This window comes from Miniopterus schreibersii, assembly GCF_964146895.1.
Source record: "Miniopterus schreibersii genome assembly, chromosome: 10".
Taxonomy (NCBI): domain Eukaryota; kingdom Metazoa; phylum Chordata; class Mammalia; order Chiroptera; family Miniopteridae; genus Miniopterus; species Miniopterus schreibersii.
Window position 1 is genome coordinate 31,074,096 of NC_138110.1, and position 19,859 is coordinate 31,093,954.

At 38.9% G+C, this 19,859-nt stretch overlaps 1 protein-coding gene across 19 annotated transcripts in view; it reads right to left on the bottom strand.

Annotated features, from left to right (window-relative positions):
* The window catches only part of DTNA (dystrobrevin alpha), a 321,248-nt gene that overhangs the window by 39,859 nt on the left and 261,530 nt on the right, over positions 1-19,859 (bottom strand). For 5 of the 19 annotated variants that reach the window (XM_081149618.1, XM_081149621.1, XM_081149619.1 and 2 more), the window contains 2 exons: positions 19,459-19,542; positions 17,769-18,058 (listed from right to left, as the gene is read on the bottom strand). In XM_081149618.1, coding sequence (XP_081005744.1) covers positions 18,028-18,058; positions 19,459-19,542 — 115 coding nt within the window. In that variant the 3' untranslated portion in view covers positions 17,769-18,027. Of the gene's footprint in view, positions 1-9,714; positions 9,808-10,356; positions 10,435-17,612; positions 17,703-17,768; positions 18,059-19,458; positions 19,543-19,859 lie in introns of those variants that run through there. The other 14 variants (XM_081149627.1, XM_081149628.1, XM_081149629.1 and 11 more) reach the window with 5 other exon arrangements.

Here is a 19,859-nt window from a genome sequence, read left to right on the forward strand (position 1 = left end):
GTTGAAAATATGAAAGCTAGATTGAAAAACGACAACTGTGGTCAACCTGTAGTGAGCCCCACCTCCTGGTATTCACACTTATGTGTAAGCCTCTTCCTTTAGCATTGGCTGGACCTACTGACTTGCTTCTATTGAATATATTATGGTAGAAGTAATGGAATGTCACTTCCAAGGTTAGGTTATAAAAAGACCATGTCCATCTTGGACATGTTTTCTTTCTCTTAAGCCCTTTTGGATTGCTTGCTCTGTGGAAAGCTAACTGCCATGTCATAAGGTGGCCTGTGGAAAGACCATGTAATGAGGAACCTGAGCCAACCTGCACCCTGTGAATGAATTCACATGGGTGGAGCCTTCAGATGAGATCATACAGCTTGATGGCAACCTCATGAAAATCTTCTTGAGCCACACAGGCTCAAGGGTGTGTGTATGTGAATCTGCATTTCTAACAAGCTTCTGAGATACACTGGTACTGCTGGTCCAAGGACACTTCAAGAAGCAAGTATCTAGGACATCTTGAAAATAAAATGGAAATGAACTGCAAATGTAAACTATATAAAATAGATCATTTTTCATGATATCCATACAGTATGTGTGATATTTTACAAACATCCCTTATGACAGGAAATTTTAGGATCTCAGGCTGACATATATAGTATCAATCCCTGTGGATTGAGAATTCAATTAACATACAAAAGACTTGCAGTAAGAAAATAATTTTAATAGCAAAAGGAATTAGTTCTGGAAAACTGATGCTTTAAAGCACATGTTTGTCTTTATAACACAATCTGTGTGCTTTGCAGTGGTTAGAAACAATAACTAAACTTCTTGTCGAAGCTTGAATGAGAAAGGAAGTTACACTGCCTTTGCTTTAAACATAAAACTACCCACAAAGAAACAACTGAATTTGATTTTAACATGTTTTATCATTTCTGACTGGTGTGTTAGTGACGATAAGCCTAATTAAACACTGTGTAGACAACAGGGTGGTTGCTCCAAGCCCAGGACAATGATTTGTTTGACTGCCTGAAAGTGACTTTGTCAAAAAACATTTGTGAGTGTTTTGATAAATAAATAATAAAAAACCTTGATAAAAAAACCTCATGATAAAAGTGTCTTTTATCATGAATGACCAGCAAGTATAAATAATATGAAGGTTACATAAAAAAAGCCTCCTGGAAATGTAAGACGTGAAGTTATGGGATTCTGTCTAGTAAGCTATAATTCATACTTCCATGCTGTTCCTCCCCCCTGCACTGGCTGAATGAGGGGTAGAGTGATATATTACCCCTTTGTGCACACAAACGATTTATGAGTCCACATGTGCCATTTCAGTATGTTCAAATTATACAAGGGTGAATGAGGCATTTCTCTGATAAATTCCATTATTTCGAGACTTCAATTACAAATAGTTGAAAATGAATGGCCAATAATCCCTAAATCATTAAAGAAATACTGATTCCAACACTTTCTCCATCCCTGGCTGTTCTTTTCAAGACTTTATAATCAGTAATCTTGCTACAAGACTATGATGAATTAAAAAGTGGCAGCTGTGTAGACTGAATCTTGAGTGGGAAGATCTATTATTTTGAAAGCTCTCCAGTTTCTACCTTAAATATATGGCCAGTGGCTGCGGCTAGTGATTTGAAAATGGCATTCCAGGAAACTCAAGTGGTCCCAGCTAAGCTATGGCTTATTAAATTGTGATTTAGCAAAGATTTCTTGGAACTCAGGATTTATTCACATTTTTTGTTTGTTTGCTTGTTTCTCTGCAGACCTGTTCTGACATCCAGGGCGAGAAAGCCAACCAAATAACATTATCCAAAGACAGCCGGAAATGCTTGTATGTTTTCCCTTAATATTTTTTCCATTTGTCGAAATGGTGATGGGAATTTTATCACTAGAGTTAATTTTTAAGATCATTAGGCCTCAGGTAATACTCTTCTATTAAGATGCAAACAGCTAATGGGAGGATTACTGCCTGAGAAGGCATTATTAATTAACACTAAATGGAGGATTACGTCATGAGCTTCTATCCTATATTTTGCAGTTGGTTGAGAGCAAAATGCTATGGGATAGAGCCCTGTTCAGGCCTTTAGGAGTCAGTGAGAAGAGTCAGGGTGGAAAAGAATGAAGTGATACCAGGGTCTAAGGAGTGATTTTATGGGAATGAAGATTGGGGAGGGAAGGGAACAAACTCTCAAAGCTTCAACTGTTGGCTCTTTAATGATTGGTTTGAAAGGAAAAGACAAGAAATCATGAAATGGCAATCAGCATTGGTAATAACAGCAAAGTCAGCATAATCATGGCTTCTCTACAGGGACGCCTTCCAACTCGTTTACTGAGACCTTGACTTTAACAACCCACCATGTTATAATCATCTACAAGGCCCTGCCTTCTGTTTTCTACAAACTCGCAAATTCCTCCACCTCCTTCAATCCAACTGTCACTGACGTGTTCCAGGCCACAGTCCTCTTTGCCTGAATTAGTGTGAAGTCCTCTCAACAGGCCGCTTTGATTTTAGACTTAGTCCTCCCTCCAATTCATTTTCTATCCTGCAGTCAGTGATCTTTTAAAAATGAAGTTGGCTGGAACAGTCTTACACATAAAGTCCTTCAATCGGTTCTCATTTCCGAAACTCCTAAATAAGATGTGTAAGGTCCCACATGACTTAGCTTTATCTTTTCGCCAGTTGCTCTTGTAGCCTTACCAAACTTAAGTTCCTCGATGGACCATCTTCTCTCTGCCCTGACCAATCTCTCTGCCTCCCCCACAGGTCACCTGGCTAATTCCTCTTCATCCTGTTGTTAGCTTTGGCTGCCATTTCCTACCCTCAGCTCCAACCTCCAAGGTCAGGCTCACGGCTTCTCGTCTATTCCGTAGCAGTCTGCACTGCACTGCCCTTATTGTAGCTGTTGTCCATGTGCATTTTAATTGCCTTTCCACTTGTCTTTATCCTTCAGTAAACCGTAATTCTTTGAGGGCAGAATGGTTTACTCTTTCCACCATCAGATCTTGAGTGTTTAGCACAGTGCTTGGAACATAGCAAGAGCTACCTAAGATTTAGCTGGACAAAGAATGAATAAACATCAGCTCTCTTAGGCTGGTAATGTCATAGTCTTTGGCCTCCCTCTTCTATGTCTTTCTGGGCTCTTCATGCATTCTCAGCACTCTGAGAAAACCAGAAGAATACAGATGAAATCCTGTACTTTAAAAGTAGCCATCTAAAATCGAACTGGGCAGAGTTAAAAATTGGAGATACGTTGTATGACGGCATACTGATTCCTGATCTGCTGTGTGTTGGTGCTAAAGTTCACAGAAATGTCATTATGCTCATTCATATTTATCAACATCGGATCTTCCCCACCCCCAGTCATGGCAAAGTCTCTTTCGGTTCACATTTTGTGGTTGTTTTAAAATTAGGAAAGCAGATGGCATCTGAAAGGAATAAGATCCCACTCAAAAGAAATGCTTATTCTTAGAAGGGGTGGGTAACTGGTAGGGATGTTATAAAAGAGTGGGTGGGAGGTTGGGCTGAATCATTTCTGGATTCAAACCCAAGTCCTCTCGCTTACTAGCTGTGCAACTCAGGGCAAGTCACTTACCATCTCTGTGCCTTGGTTTTCTCATCTATAAAGCAGGGACAGAATGGTAACTTACTTCATGGCTTCTCAGAGGGAATACCATATAAAGGCGTCAGTGCCAGGCACAGGGTAAGACTCTGAGAGAATTCTTTTTACTCTTTCCTCTAAAAAGCAGGTAACGCTGTCTTGGCACAACCAATGGACCATAACTTCCTTATCTATAAATTAGCTTTCTGCTCAAGAATATGTGATTGGTTACTGTTCAGTGTTCTAGGTTCTACCAGAAAGGAGAAAGCTGAGTTGACTCAATGAAGGAGTTTACAGATGCAATAGGTGGCCTTTATGTCTCTGATTTCCTATACAAAGGGAGAAGTTAGCTCAACAGTGAGAGTCTTCCCTTCTTTCTCTTTGCTTCTGTAAGCAAAGCTGCACACTGCCATGACTTTTTAATCAAAATGTCCTTTTGGTACAATTTATTAAACAACATATGAGACCATGCCCCATTGTGAATTCTTTATTTGAGCACATTTGGAGAAAGCATACTCTGAAGTTCATCCATTCAACAATATTGAACATACATGAGCTATCAGTTTATTTCTGCCATATTATAATGGACAGGTTTTACAAAATAGAATTCTAAAATCAAACTTTTTAGATGCCTTCAAAATCAAGGGAGGTACTAACATTTAGTTATTCCCATATGCCCAGTACTACTCTAGCTAATATAAATCTATAACCTCATTAGATTGGTAGTGTCACTCATTTTCCATGAAAACTTAAAATGTATTAGAATCTAGTCAGGGACGGGAACACATCTTAAAATCAATTTATCATATGATTATGTTGAGAAAAACCTCCGTAGATAAAACACAGCCAATATAAATATGTGACATTCTTTGGATTTATATTTCTAGCATTGTGAGGAAATATCTTTCTCGGAAGTCTAGTTCTATAACTGAAGCTCCTAAACATTTCACTGAAGAAAGGAGTAGTGCTAACAAGGACATGGAAACTCATATAAAACAGACACTCTCAGTGTAGATAACTTTGTTTTTCTTTCAACAGGTTGCTATAAACTTCCATTTTTCAAAATCAACAACATTTATAGAAAAAGGTCAATCAAATCATAGCCTATACATTAAACATATTAAAGGCATATGATTCAGTGAACTCAGTGTTGGACTGAATTGTGTCTCCCCCAAATTCATGTGTTGAAGCCCTAATTCCAGTACCTTAGAATGTGACTGTGTTTGGTGATAGAGCTTTTAAAGAGGTGGTTGAGGTTAAATGAGGTCATAAGGGTGGGGCCCTAATTCAATTTGACTGATGTCCTTATAAGAGGAGGAGAACTGGGGTCTCTGTGTATCTGCACAGAGAAAAGGCTGTGTAAGGACACAGGAGAAAACAGCCATCTGCAGGCCAAGAAGAGAGGAAATCAACCCTGCCAGCACCTTGGTCTTGGACTTCTAGCCTCCAGAACTGTGAGAAAATAAATTTCTGTTGTTCAAGCCACGCAAGTGGTGGTATTTTTTTTACAGTAGTTCTAGCAAACTAATACAAAATGAAAGAGACCAGAAAGCATGAAAAAAAAGTTTTTAATTTTTGCCCAATATCACTTTCACTTTTTAAAAATGTGCCCATCACTTGCTTTTCTCACATCAGTGAATTACTGGTGCTTGTCTTTACCCATGTTCACCACCTCTCTCTACATCAAGCTTAATACTTTACTTTTTCATTTACTTTATATTCGTACACTAAAAGTTTGATTTAAGGGCTAATTTATAATTGGTGATATTTTAAATAGTAAAAAGATTTGTTTTACTAGTAAAAAATATTTTCTGAGGACTCCTAACAATTTTGCTTAGTGTGAGAGGGAATTTTATACTTCTAGCACTATCGATATTCTACAGCATTGACAGATATTTATTGGGCACCTACTATGTGCCAGGCACTGTGCAAAATGTCAGAGATATGGTGGTGAGCAAGTCAGACGGTCCCTGCACCATAAAGGGGAAGACAGATACTAAATCAACCAACCAACCAACCAACCAATGGTTGCAGTTATGATAAGAATGAAATAAATAGTATGCCATAATAGAGACTAATATAGGAGATCCACCTGAGGAGGTGCCTTTAATCTGAGACTGGAAGCCAGAGTAGGAGCCAGTGCATGTGTGTGGAAGGAGAGGGCAGGGGTAAAATGGGGAAAAAATGTTCTAGGCATCGGAAAGAACTAGTATCATGACCTTGAGGCAGTTTTAGGAATTGTTTTTAGGAACTGATCAGAAGCTCATGTGACTAAGTAATGTGATTGAGTGGAAGAACCCCATGACAGCGGAGGCTGAGAGGTGGGTAGGCAAGGGCTAGTTCACACACAGGCTTCTAGGCCATGGTGAGGGGTCTGGGTCGAAAACTAAGTGCAAAAGGAATCTATTAAAAGGCTTCAAGAAGGCAAGCCAATACAAATTTAGACCTCATATATGAATCCTAGAAACAGGTATAAAATGTAAAATTTCTTGTACTTGAGAAAAAAACATATAAGCAAAACAAAGTTTAACTTGGTTATGTGAGATCAGGGGCCTAACTAAGTGACAGCAATTGATCATGACATCAAAGTATAAACCGTAGCCTTTAGTTGTACCCCTCCCTCTTTTACACAGGGGACTTTTTTAGAGAGAAATATGCCAGAAGCTTTCGAATGGTAAGTATCAAGGATATAATTATGGTAAGAGTTTGGAGTTCTAGGCTGGTTTCCGATCCTTTGGTCTGCTTGTGACGGTCAGTCCTTATAAGCCACCAGCAAGCCCAGGCAGGCACTTGATAAGCTTTAGGGCAGGGCAGAAAAAGCCCTCGTTGTATTGCATTTTGAAACGTCTCCTCCCCCATTGGAGAAGGTGCTTGAAAACATTAATGCTTTTACGATTTCACTGAATTAAGAAGACAGCAGAATTCCCCCTTGAGCTACTGACTATTTACTTGGCTTCTCTGACATCAGAAGCAACTATGACATGTAAGTGCATCTTTAATTTAGCAGCAGACTGTTTACAAATGAGTCGGTTTTTCATTGTGTTAAGCAGTTAATATGAAGTAAAAGGTGCCCACACAGAATGAATCAGGAGCATACATGAATAATTATGAAAGTTAACCTTTTAACCAGAACAGTTCTTAGGTTCCCACTTGTAGAGCATCTTATGAAAGATGCACAGACAGGGAGGCCGAGGAATGACTTGGACTAGAGATGAGACCCGGTGTCAGAAGACCTGTGTGCAAGCCCTTGGTAGCGTGTGACTTTGGATAAGTCACTTAATATCTCAGAGCTTACATTTTCTTATCAGAGAAATGGAAATAATAATATCTAAACGTATAGGGCTTTGACAAGCAAACTAAATAGTACGTGGAGAAGGGCTGTGCCATTTTTGAAGCGCTTCATCCATGTAAAATTTGTCCATATTCAGGCTGCTGTGATGAGACCCAAATGACGGAAGGCAAAACTCTTGTCCCTTTGAAGCTTACAATCAAAATGTAAAATCACAATGCACGGAGCTAAATACATAACTTAATCGACAACCACCATTCCTGTTATTAGAATGTGCTCACAATATTTGTTAAGATAACAATAAAGTAATACAGTGGGATATGCAAGTTTCGGAAATAGACATGTGGGGGATGCAGTGTGTAGAAGTGTCCAGGAAAGGCAGACGCTTACACAGGTTTTCTAAGAGGCAATGTAGCCTAGTGGTTATGAGCTCAGACTGAAGTGGCCAAAGATCAAAATCCCTGCTCCCCTGTTTCATAGCCATGTGACTTTGGGGGAGACAGATAACCCTCATAATTAATACCTTTACTTATCTATAAAAGGGGATGATAGCATTTACTCTATAGGCTTGCTTTAAGGACTAGGGGAGATTATGCAAGTAATTAGGTAATTTATATTTATGTAATTATAAGTTATGTAAATAATTTATGTAGTATCATGTAATTTGTGTTATTATGTGATTTATGTAATATTGCATAAATAAAACTTTTGATACAGTGCTTAGCATGAGGCAAGTACTTTAGAAAAACAGTAGCTCTTCTGACTATTACCATTATATATCTCACCATAGTTGAATGACCGTAAAGATTATAGCTATAATGATGATAAAGGGGGGGAGTGGTAACTACATCACTTATATAATCGTGGCTGGTGTGGGGGATTGTTAGGATCTCATTAAGCAGAAAGGAAAGAGAAGGAAAAATGAGAGATTTGCAAGATAAGCTGGAATTTTTTAAGGACAGAAAGAAAGTCATGAGAAATACAGGGAGGGGGGCCTCTAGGGGGAGAGCCATTAAAATGGAGTCGGCTTCGTCCATTAATCTTAAATTCTGCTTTGTTTTCAAAATACAAATCACACCCAGCTTTCATCGAGTGGCTGTGCGGTGTCTCTGCTGAAGCGGTTTTACGGTCTTACGTGACCATCAAGTCAATGTGATTAATCACTTGAGGGGGGAAGAGGGCTGGTAGCAAGGCACTCTGAGTTTCCTCTTTGGGGATTTCTCTGTTCCAGCTTTAATTAAGAAAAGGTCAAAGAAAAGTGATAGAAATAACCAGAGTACGCTTAGAATTATGGGGGAGAGGACACGGTGTGAGATCACATCGCTGCCTTCAGACATGATTAAATCTGTATCGACTGTGTTCTTCTTTAAAGATTACTCATACAATTTTTGTTCCTTTTGTAATTCAGTATTTTTAGTTTTATTGTTTCAGCCACCATACGACACTGTGGAGCCAAACTCGCTGGGAATAAGATGAGAGTAATCACTCTTTCCTCTGGTAGTTTGGAGAGGCTGAGATGTGAGAAAGAAGAGGAACTGTTTGATTACAAGCTTGGAAAAATTTGAACAAAAAGATGGGCTTAAGCAGGACAGTCTATTTTTATTTCCAAAAAGAGTAAAATTAAACTAGTATGCTGGTTTTATTTAAAAAAATACAAATTAAGATAAATATGTACCCATTAAATACATGTTCAATGAATCACCTGAAATTGTCTCATGTACTAATCATGCAAAAAATAATTCTAAGGCATCAGAAGCAGGAATAGGAAAGAACTTTGGAAGGAGTCAAGGGGGGAATGTTCTAGAAACAAAGAAATGGTTAATAATACCGAGTGGTGAGGGCAATGAGCACTGTTTGAGGTATGCTTCCTGTAACATAGTAGAGATAAGGGGGACCAGCTATTTTAAAGGCAGTTTAACCCACTGGCTCCCTTGATAGCTATAACTAAAAAAAAAAAAATCTATGGGCCCTTAGTTCAGAGAAAATTAGAGTTTTTAAGCAAAGTTGAAATATTTCTAAGGAAATGGTTTGCTAAACATGTTTGTAAAGTAGTGGTCTAAACTAGCCTGAAATATATATTTATATAGTCTGTCCATTTATTAGCATTCAAATTGCAAATGTACAATTATTCTTAAAGTCATCAATGGGAACAATCTCTTATATCACAATTAAAATAAAAAGAGAAGAACTTTAAGAATGCCTTCATCCCAATACATAGAGCTATCTGAATCCACACATTTTACACATCTGAAAGGAAGCTTTGCACAGTCTGGGACTTGAAAGCAGGCTTTATCAGAATGGCTACCCAGAAACATTTGTAAATCAGAGAAAAGTTGAGAGACAGTCATTATTAAGGAAATGATTTCCAGGGTCTGATCCCATCCCATAACTTTTCCTCTTTTTCACTTCTATCTTAAGTGAATGGAGCACTATTCTCCAAATCAGCAGAGACATACATGTCCTTGGAACAAGACAAATTCTTGCATCACTGCTGTGCGGTAATTTGACAGGGCACTTGTAACACAGAACCGGCTGTGGGCCCTACAGTCCTGTATCCACCTGGATGCTAACACTTAGCATGGCACCATTTACACAAGCTATCCCCTCAGCTACGATATAAACAGGGATGTGAATTCTATGGCACAGTAATGGGCAATATCCGAAAGAACATTACAAAGACACTTTAATTGACTCAGTTAAAAAGTGCTTTAGTGACACCTCAGGTATCCAGTGACTTTGCCCCTTGTTGAGACGCCTGTCAAGAGCTGAGACTGTTCCCCTCTCTAAGGACAGTCAAGCAGCCAAACCTGCACTAACCATGATGGGCTGTTCCGGAGCATGTTGACATACAACCCGATGAGAACATGTTCATCAGCCAGCCTGTCTGCCACATTCAGGCTGTACTGTATCCTGAAACAGGGCAGGAGGAGAGAAAGGGCGCTGTTAGGAGAGAGAGGCAGACAGAAACAAGCAGAGCAGGGAGGATTGCTTCTGTGGCAAAAAAGGCATTTTGAAAACCAAGCAAGTAAAGGAAAAATAAGTGCTGTTCTTTGAAAAACAAGCAAAACCCAAGCAATAAAATTCACAGTTGCGTTTCACTAACTTTAAAAATACAGACTTCCATTTAGGTAAAGCAGCTTGTAAGAAAACAGATTCGCATTCTTCCAACCGCTGAGGCCCAGAAATTCAACCACACAGTAAACACGTTGCGAGCAAAGATTAAGTAGCCTTTGGAAATTCAAACCTGGAGCTTAGTCAGTTTAAGAAAAAGGAAAGGGAATCAGGGAAAGTGAATAACAACGCAGATGTTTCTACTCAAAATAACTACTTGGTGCTGTTAATGGAGTTATAATGGAGCTGCTTTTACTAAATCAAAGATGGTCTTCCAAACACAAAAAAGAAATCTCCATTTTTAGTTTTGTTAATTCAGAGTTCCAGGACACTCTGGCTTTAACTTACCCTTTTCCCTTCAGAAAAGCCGGAGCAGCCCTAGCCAGCATTTTGTTCTGCTCTACTTCACTGTCCCTGGGAGGAGAGCTGGTTAATAAGACGGGAAAGCCAAGAAGAGCATAAACACGGCAATGCACTCAGAAATAGAACTGGCAACAGAAACGCCCAAGTCTAGAGCCGAGCTCCATTTGGACAGCTCTCTTATTATCTTGAAATGTTCAAGATGTTTTCAGATTTCCACAGAGTTGAACTAGGAGTAGAAACCTGGCCTGGGAACCACAATTACCATTATACAAGCCACCATGATCCCAGATTTGACCTCTGCTACTTGCTTAACAAATAGATGGCATTATGCCTGGATGGAATGAAAATTCATTCAACATTCATTACAGATGATCATGTAAACAGTCCCATGGTCCACTCAATCCTCCAGCCTTTATGTCTCAGTCAAGAAGTTTACTTCTCCAGCCTTCCCTATATTCTCCAGTTGTTTGTGTTGAGTAGACACTTGAAAATTACCTAGTTAGAGATTGCTGTCTTATTAGAACTGCTTCACTGCTTTACACACAAGTCACCTAATCTTGGCTTGAAGCTGCAAAGAAAACTTTCGGAGAAACTGAGAAATAAACCTTTGAGTCTTATAAATATATATTCATATTGCTTGCATCTATAGCTGGAGCATAGAAGCCCATCAATATAGCACATTCTTATCATTTTTAGATTCATTCTGAGGAACACTCATTTTACTTAGTAATTTAAATGGCAGCTTTAAAAGTTTAAAATATAGTTTTATTGAAGGACAAATAGAAATATAAATAATAATTTATAAAGTGTGGCCAAGCCAAAGTCACCCAAGATCTACTGTAATGAATACCCATGCTTCATTGGGAAATATGGCATTGATTTTTGGTATTACAAATGTACTTGTAATGTGCTTAAAGAGGGTTTGCTCTTTTGTAGGTTAAGAGTTTGCCCTGAAACACTGGTATAGCTAAAACTACCCCCGCCCTTCATAGAGAATACAAAATTAACTGTCTGACCTTGTTGGAGTACCAAGCTTTTAATTCCTGGGATTAAAATGATGAGGTTTCACAAACTTTCCCACTTTCCCATAAATCATATATATGTATGGCTTATAAAGTAGCTAAACCTTTAAAAACCTTAATTACAAGTTTTAAGGTTTTACTTCAATGTACTACTCTTTCAGACCATGAAATACAAAAAAATAAAAATTTATAAATATTAGAATTATGCACATTATAATGGGAATTCTTATTTTATAATAGTACACAAGATTCCTTAAACAGTGAAGTTTCGGGTAAATTTGAAATCAAATTTGATTTGTAAAGAAAGTGTCTGGCAGAGAGTAGGCACTTGTGTTTATTGAATGTATGATTTCACTCAGCTTTACAGGAATCCCCTATTACACAAAGTATTGCTATACTTAAAAAGTACAACTGCACACAAAATTGACTTTAAAAATGAAATGATTAATGTTCTAAGAGAATTCCCTTTCTTGATGAACTTAAAGAAATTTTTCATCATACTGATCTCCACTTTCTAAGACTATGAAACCTGCTCATGAGGGCAAAGAGGCACTATAAGCCATCATAGTTCGTGTCTTCCCATCACCCCACCAAAACGGCACTTCAAACCTCGTCTCCTGAAGCATATCCCTCTACGTTCATTATCCAATAACTACAGTCTCCCTGCTGCCCAACTACCTCCCCCAACTTTCGTTTTTGTAACTCAAGATCGATGTACCTACTATATAATTAATTTAAGATTCCTGCAAAACCACTCAAAACACTGTGTGCTAAATCAATGATTCTTCCCTCCAAATTAAACTATTTCCCTGTCTTGTTGTGCTTTCCTGTCCCTTGACTCCCAGAAATTGTGGTGATATTTCCTAAATCAAAAGCTTAAGTATAATTACACCAGTACAACTTCTAATATTGAATGTACAAGAAAAAAGGACCAGTAGAGAAAAGAAATACAAGGAGGAGCTAATAGAGGATGTGTTTGCTACAAATCACTCTGGTGAATCTTACGGGAGGAAAGTAATGTGTGAATAAAGCCCAGAAGTGCTGTCCCACCGCTTGACCACTAACATGAGCTCTGGGGGAGCCTTGCTGACATCAGTATGATGCAGGCGCTAGGGCCAGGGCCAGGGCCAGGAAGGGAGCAGCCACCCAGGTTTTCCTTTGGTGGCCTTATTTTTTCTTTCTTTTTAACTCCTTCCTCTACTCCATTTATCTGTCTCCCATCTTCTTTTTCGTCTTCTTCTGAAGTCCCTTCCTCCCTCAAGGGGATGAGCAGATGTTCTCTGTATACATATCTCTTTCCCTCTTGCCGTCATTTTCTTTGCATTGGCCCAGGCCAGTACTGGTTTAAGTCCTTTCATGTTCCTTTCCTTCCCACATGAATTCTTGGAAATCAGTTCTTGGAAAATGTGGGGATGATACTATCTGCATTTATGAGTTTGTGGAAAAAATCATTTCTTTTGTTTTGCTACAGCTCTTAATGTCTAGTGCCAGGAGTACCTCTGGGTTTTGGTACTCACTGTCCACAGAGTTTCTGTGCTTCCAAAACGCAGCCTTAAATTCTGTTCTTCATGACTTATTTCTGGGAAGCCAAAAATATGACCATGTAAAGAGGAATTCAAGTGCATGACAAAAAGAACAAAAAAGCAACCACTCTTTCAAAATGAAATGGATCAGGAACTTAGAGTTGATGGGGAAGCAGGTTTCACTTACAACGTGGGTCTGTGAAGTCTTCACCAGAATTTCTTTTGCAGCAACTAAGGAGCTTGGGGAAAGGGGGCAAAGTGAAAAAATTTTTCTCCTGAGTTGTGAAACTAATGACAATATGTAGTTTATTATGATCTCTCTAAAGCAATGTATGCTCATATTCTATAGAATAATTTAGATGTTTGAACTTTCACTTTGTAGCTTGGTTGTTTGCTTGGAGAAGTTAGGTGACAGGTCCCATTCATTGTGGGCTTCGGGATCAGGCACACTGGAAACTATGTTCTTACCAAGAAACGAGTGCTTCTGGCACGTCGGTGGTCAGAATGCAGCCATGGCTCTCACATCAACGTAATTCTGAAACTCTCGAGCCTTCTCTATGCCCTGTCTTCAAATCAAAATGCATCCTTCCTTTTAAGCTCTGAAACTGGAACTGCTTGAGGCTCCCCTGGACTATGGGTGAGAAACCTTTTCTAATCTGAGTCCCAAGGAGAAACAAGACTGCCATCTCTAAAATTGTATGTATATGTCTCTTTTTTCTTATTGTTGTCATTTTCTTTTCACCAGGCCCTTGTATAGGCACATCCCTTTGTGCACACATTGTCATTAATGAGTGTGGTGACAATCATACCCTGGAGGGTATGACAGGGTAAATTTTGAAGTTTATGTGTTCTGCTGGGGGGAAAAAAAAAGGTGGCAGAAATATTCCTTTAGACTACTTTTTCTTTCCAAAAATTCTCTGTTTTTTCACCAATTCCTTTTTAGACCATTGGAAAATAGCATAGATAAAAATAAATGCCATTCTTGCCAAGATTTTTCACATAGGCGCGCACGCGCGCGCGCACACGCACACACACACACACACACACACACACACACACAGAGTTACGATCATTCTGGAAGGATAGAGCAACTTAAAAACATTTCATATTTATTTATTTAAGTTCACCCTTTAGTTTTGAAGGGTCACAACTGACACCAGTAGTTTTGCTTAAGTGCAAACATTTTTGGGGTATTCTAGATAACAAATCTACACACAAAAGTTCCCTCGGTTTTTGTTTAAACCTGAAATATATTTTTAAAAACCACTTCTGCTTATGTTGAATTACTATTTTAGCCCTGGTCAAAAAAATTTTTTTTTCTTTTATTGAGTCTGAAAATAAAAGGATTTAAATAAAAGTCCTGGCTGCAGTCTCATAGAGCAACAGGGTTATAGAAATAAATTATGTTATGTGCAATAATCATTATAACAATGGTTAACAGGAAAGTGATACTGAACCATGGCAAATTAAAAAATATTCTCATTTTTATTGATTTTAAATAACTGATAAACTTGTGTGGTTTTTGGACTTGTGAAGAATAACTTGGAAAGTTGGCTACCTCCTTGAGTAACTATCAGTGTGAATAAAATTTTGCTTCTCACTGTAATTAACATAGTCTAGGTATAATAGAAAAGAGACCATAAGTCAGTTTGGTCAGGAGATGATTTCTTGAAAAACTGTGTTTCCCTTTCCTATTCTAGCTGTCAATATCTTTGATCTGAAACATAAAATATCTGCCACATGCAAATCAGCAAACAAGCATAAAAAATAGTTGTGTCTCAGTGGGGTAATTAACTGTCATCAATTCAAACTGGCATGAAAGTCAAGCCCTCTTAAGCAGGTACCATGGAAGAAATGCTAAGAATCCTTAGCTTATATTGGATTCGCTACATTTACTGTGTTTCCCTCCAGGTAGCATCAAACCATATCAATTGTATTTTTACCAAGAGAGTCTCTAGAAAAGTTTGCTGAGTACAGGGCACACACAGACAACAAGTAAAGCAACTCTAATCGGAGAATAAAAGTCACTGAAGTGAAGGAGAAAGGTGATGGCAGTTTTAATTATGCACGAACATTTTAGTATAGGGAACAGAGTGGAGTGTGAAGACTAGCTTATTTCAAGTTTGAAAAAATCTAGCATATTAGTGGCACTCTGGGGCTACATGAAAAAAAGAAATATCAGTAGAGAGTGATTATTTCAGATTTCATAAAATTTCAGACAACATGCCCAGAAAGTGTGTAAAGAGTAAACAAATCCTCACGATAGCTGATTTATAAATTCATCTGTCTTATGATGTTGATTTATAAATTTATCTATTTTTTTTTTTTACTGAAAAGGATGGGCTGTAATCTTAGAAAAAAATGAACCATGAAGAAAACTTCGATTTTCAGATCAAAGGCTGAATTCAGCACCTCAGTTTTATTTTTATTCACTTTTGATTACCAAAGCACAAATGCTTGAAATGTAGTTTGAACATTTTCAGTCAGATTAATAACCTGGGTTGTTAGGTAAAGAATCTTTGATTAAACAACGTGTTTGAAAAAACTGAAAGACAGAATAATTAGCCTTTCTGAGGCTGAAAACCCAAACCAGTCAATCAACTGACCAAACTAGTCAACCAACAAAATAACTCACAAAGGCTGCTCTACTGAGCAGAACGAGGATTTGGGAAGCACTTGGGGTGGGTGGTGTGCCTCCTCCCTACACACTACTGAGCCTAACACAATATTAGGTAATTAACCACATGTTACTGTGACAAACCAGAAAACAGCACATTAGATTGTATTCAACACACTCTATGACTGAAGCAATTTTCTAATATTTGGAAGAGCGGTAAGATCTGGCTAGATGCTGTATATCACAGCCGACACGATCTTCTAAGTGGTTTCTATTATAGAGACTGCATCTCCAGAAGTATCTGTGAAAACTTTACACGGCATTTCTAGTAATGGGGGTAAAAGAATCTATCTTTTTAAACCTTCACAGTGTCCTAATGTGGCTAATGAAGAAGACAGCCACAATTAAAGGCATTTATTTTACAGAAAAAGACTGGTTAAGCTTTCTCCCATAACCTAGGCAAGGATTTTGGCAAGATAATTAAGATTTTCACAAACGGGGCATCATAGCAACAAAGACGGCAGGCACTCAGAGGCACAACGCTGCGGGCGGTGAAGGGGAGAAAGGGCCTTTGGGGCCTGGCTTTGTGCCAGGGCTTGCAATAATAATTGTAACAGCGATGGGATACATTTCATAAGCTTACAGAATGTTGCTGCCCCACCCTATGTAGCCCTTGGAGCTCTTTTTTCCTAGTGGTGATAATAGATTTCCATTGATCCAGCCATTTTTTCCTCTAAATTAATGCATTTATAAGAAAACAATCTAGGTTTAAGGGTAAAGTTATGATCAAGAAAATGAAGGAGGTGAATTAGTCCATGAATTATGTTATTTGACCCATATTCTACCTAATTGCTAACCAGCACTGATCACACACACACACACACACACACACACACACACACACACACACACTTCAAAGGGCTAAGGGAGAGTGCCTTGGGGAATTCCCTCTTTTCTTTTAAGTAAGGGAAAGTGAGTCCAGTATATAACTGGGAATGAGTGTAAGGAAAGAGGCCGCAGCAGATGGTGGTGGAAACCAGGGTTCCACACGCTCGTAAATCCCTGCGAGTCAGATCGCGAGGATGTCAGAAGACTTCAAAGATGTACCCTAGCGCCCTTTGAAGATCAAAGTAGGTGCCTGTAAAGGACTCTAGGTTGAGTAACGCCAGGAGTTTATGGTGAGAGTTTTGAAGTGGAGATTTCAATTCATCCTCAGTCTGCTTTATCTTTCTAAGATCTGTCACCAAAGACTGCAAACTCAGGCTAAATAAAATATCTGCGTGGCAAACTTCCCTACTTGCTTGACACAGGTCAGCACGTTCTTGGCTTGTTTAGGTTTTATCTGAGTTTAAAAGGGGAAATTGGGGAGGAGAAGGAGTGAGGGCAGGGCTCTAGGTTACATTTATTTGGTTCAGTTCCAATGACAGGAAGCATAGGACCTTTAACTTATGCCCACATTTGGCGTTATGGACTTCCATCAATTTTAGTGTATGGATATGCTTGAGAAGTAAACAGTGGGTCACCGCTAGCATTATCAAGTGATAGAAAGTAAGCACTAATAGTATGAAGTTGGTTTTGAAATTTCTACTTCAATAGGAATCAGACTGTTCTACCTTAGGGAAAAAACGGCCAGGCCCAGTAGGACAGAACGGTGTAAGTCCTCAAATCTTTTACTGCAATATGGCCCAGCCATGCGATGTGGTCCTGGCCTTACCCAGTTAGTGCTAACGATCATTCCAAGAGACTTTTTCATTCAAGAGTTTAAGAAATCACCATCCTGGGTCTTGTACAAAAGCAGAGAGTCATCCAAAGAAGAAAATCCAGCTTGGTACTCTTCACAGATATGCATTTTACATATACTGATATGAGGCCATGAGGTCAATAAAATAAGTGGAAAAGAGAGGAAATAGCTGAGAAATCCAGCTCAAGTTAGAAATTCTCAATGGAATCTTTTGAAGCCCCAGAAGACCTCTATCTCCACCAAGACATATGACAAGAGGATTTTAGTGATGGAGTCGGACTAGCAGTCTAGCTACGGAACTACCACTACGATTAGTGACTCAGGGCTGGGATACTGACCGTGCGCAGTGGGCAAGCTGATTTACACACAGCTTTATAAGCGAATGCTCCTCAGCCACAGGGCTGGATGCACTTATCCCCTCAGGTAACCTGAGGGAGTCAAACAATGAGACTTCATTAAAACCTCCATGGACAGAGCAAGGCCCACTCAGAGAGGAAAGAAGTTCAGTGTACACAGCTTTATTGAACAGCACCCTTAAAACAGACACAGAGGCCAATCTTGTGGTGATAGGAAGAACTGCAAACTTTAAACAACGTGTCTGTGGTTCACAGGGGACATTCCAAAAAGACTGAAAATGGGAGAAAAGGGAAATTATCATATTTTGGGTTAATAGGTACCATGCACCCTGGGGGAACCAGAACAGCTCAATGTGTTATAGGAATATTTTAGAGTAGAGGAAGCCATGTTATCCATCTAGACGCATCCACCATAAGCACCGTCCGAGCTGAAATGATATAAAATGACCTTCAGTAAGGATGGAGTCTATCTCTGCTTCACATTTGCAGAATGCAGAGCTTCCTAATAAATGTACAACATCTTTCTTAAAATCATGCACGATCTTCTCTAGGTAGACGCACAGGCCTGTGTCCCTTATAGACTTTACAGTTTATGATTTTGTTTCAGAAAAGATGGTTGAGTTTGCTGGGGTTCTGAAAAGGAGTACTAAGAGGAACACACTAAACCCTATGATTTCACTGTGGAGGTTCTGTATAGTTCAATTGTGCTCTCATTTCCACTTGTTGAATAAAAAGACTTGCTTAATTTACAGGAAGGAAATACCATGAACCGCCACATTCCGTTTATTCTGCTAATTCCAATTATGGGGAATATCTTCACCTTAGGTTCCTGCTGATGGGCAAGTACAGGAATGTGGGGAAAAAAAGCAGTGTTCTGAGTCTCACTGTCTTCAAATCCTTACTAGTACGTACCAGGATATTACAGTGAAACTGGTATCTCAGGAACCTCTTCAGGGAAAAGACTGATTAGGTTCGTTTTGTAAAACACGAGACTGCTCAATTTTTCCCCCTACTAAAAGGCATTTGAAAATCTTATGTTCAGTTACTCCAGTTATCCTTACCTTTGTTTCTGCTTTCCTGTGAGCCTTCTCTGTTGTTTATAAAATAATTCTTTGGTGCTTTATTTGTGATATTTGATGAAATGACTTAGAGCACCTCATGCCCCCTGCTTGTTTGTAATGCTAGCCCTAAAAGAAGTACTGGATTCACCTGGTCTTTGCTCATAACGGGAGTGGTACTTATTAAAAAAGATGAGACATATCCACCTTTGTTTAAGTCCTTGTTATTATCTATGAAATATGGTCACATGGCTGGACCATATTGCAGTAAAAATTGTTTGTGTGGACACTACATTTCCAAGTTTGGTTGTCAACCTCTAGTGTCAGGAACTCCAGAGTTCCCCAAGAAGAGGGTTCTTTTATACCTGGACCTTTAAATTAGGAGATGTTTCAGACTGTATATAATAATTTCCCATTGCATCTTGAAATTCCAATTTCCTGGCTCAGATGGACCTTTCTAAGTGCTATGAAAGTGACTTCTCAATGAAAAAGAATGCATGCATGTCAGTAATGAAATTTAAACTTATTCCACATTCTTGCTGTGGGTGCACTGTAAATGCAAGTTTCCAGAAGAGGACCCCAAAAGCCATCCCATTCCTCTTTAAATGGACTGAAATGAATGAAACTGAAAACTGTGTGACACCTATTTACATAACTAACTTCTAACAATAGTCTTCCGCTCTTGGCTTACACTAGAATATTGTTCTTTCCACAGAATCAAGGCTCATTACCAAAGAGAGGGCTCATTATGTACGAGGATTGGAACTTACCTCCTGGTAATGAAAGGACTTCCTGAAGAGGGGACAGAGTGGGAGAACAGGGTGTCATTCATGCTGGTTACAGGTCTGGGTGGCCTAAAACAAAGTACAGTGTGGATGGAAAGTTAAAACAAGTAAAAGTCACAGGTCAAACACTATCTACCATCCCTTGAGGAGAGAGGGTGGGAAGACCAGAGTTCTCTCTTAACCCAGGATCAACACATTTTCCAGTTTCCAATTAAATTCTTTAAGTGTTTCAAAGTTACATTTATTTGTAAATATAGACTCTCAAGTAAAAATTATGAGGAAGATCTCTGGATACCACAGGAATGAGATTTGAGCCTTGGCTTTTCATTGAGTCATAATCTCGAATGAAGGGAAGGTTCTGAGGCAGCCTTACATTTACTGCCTTC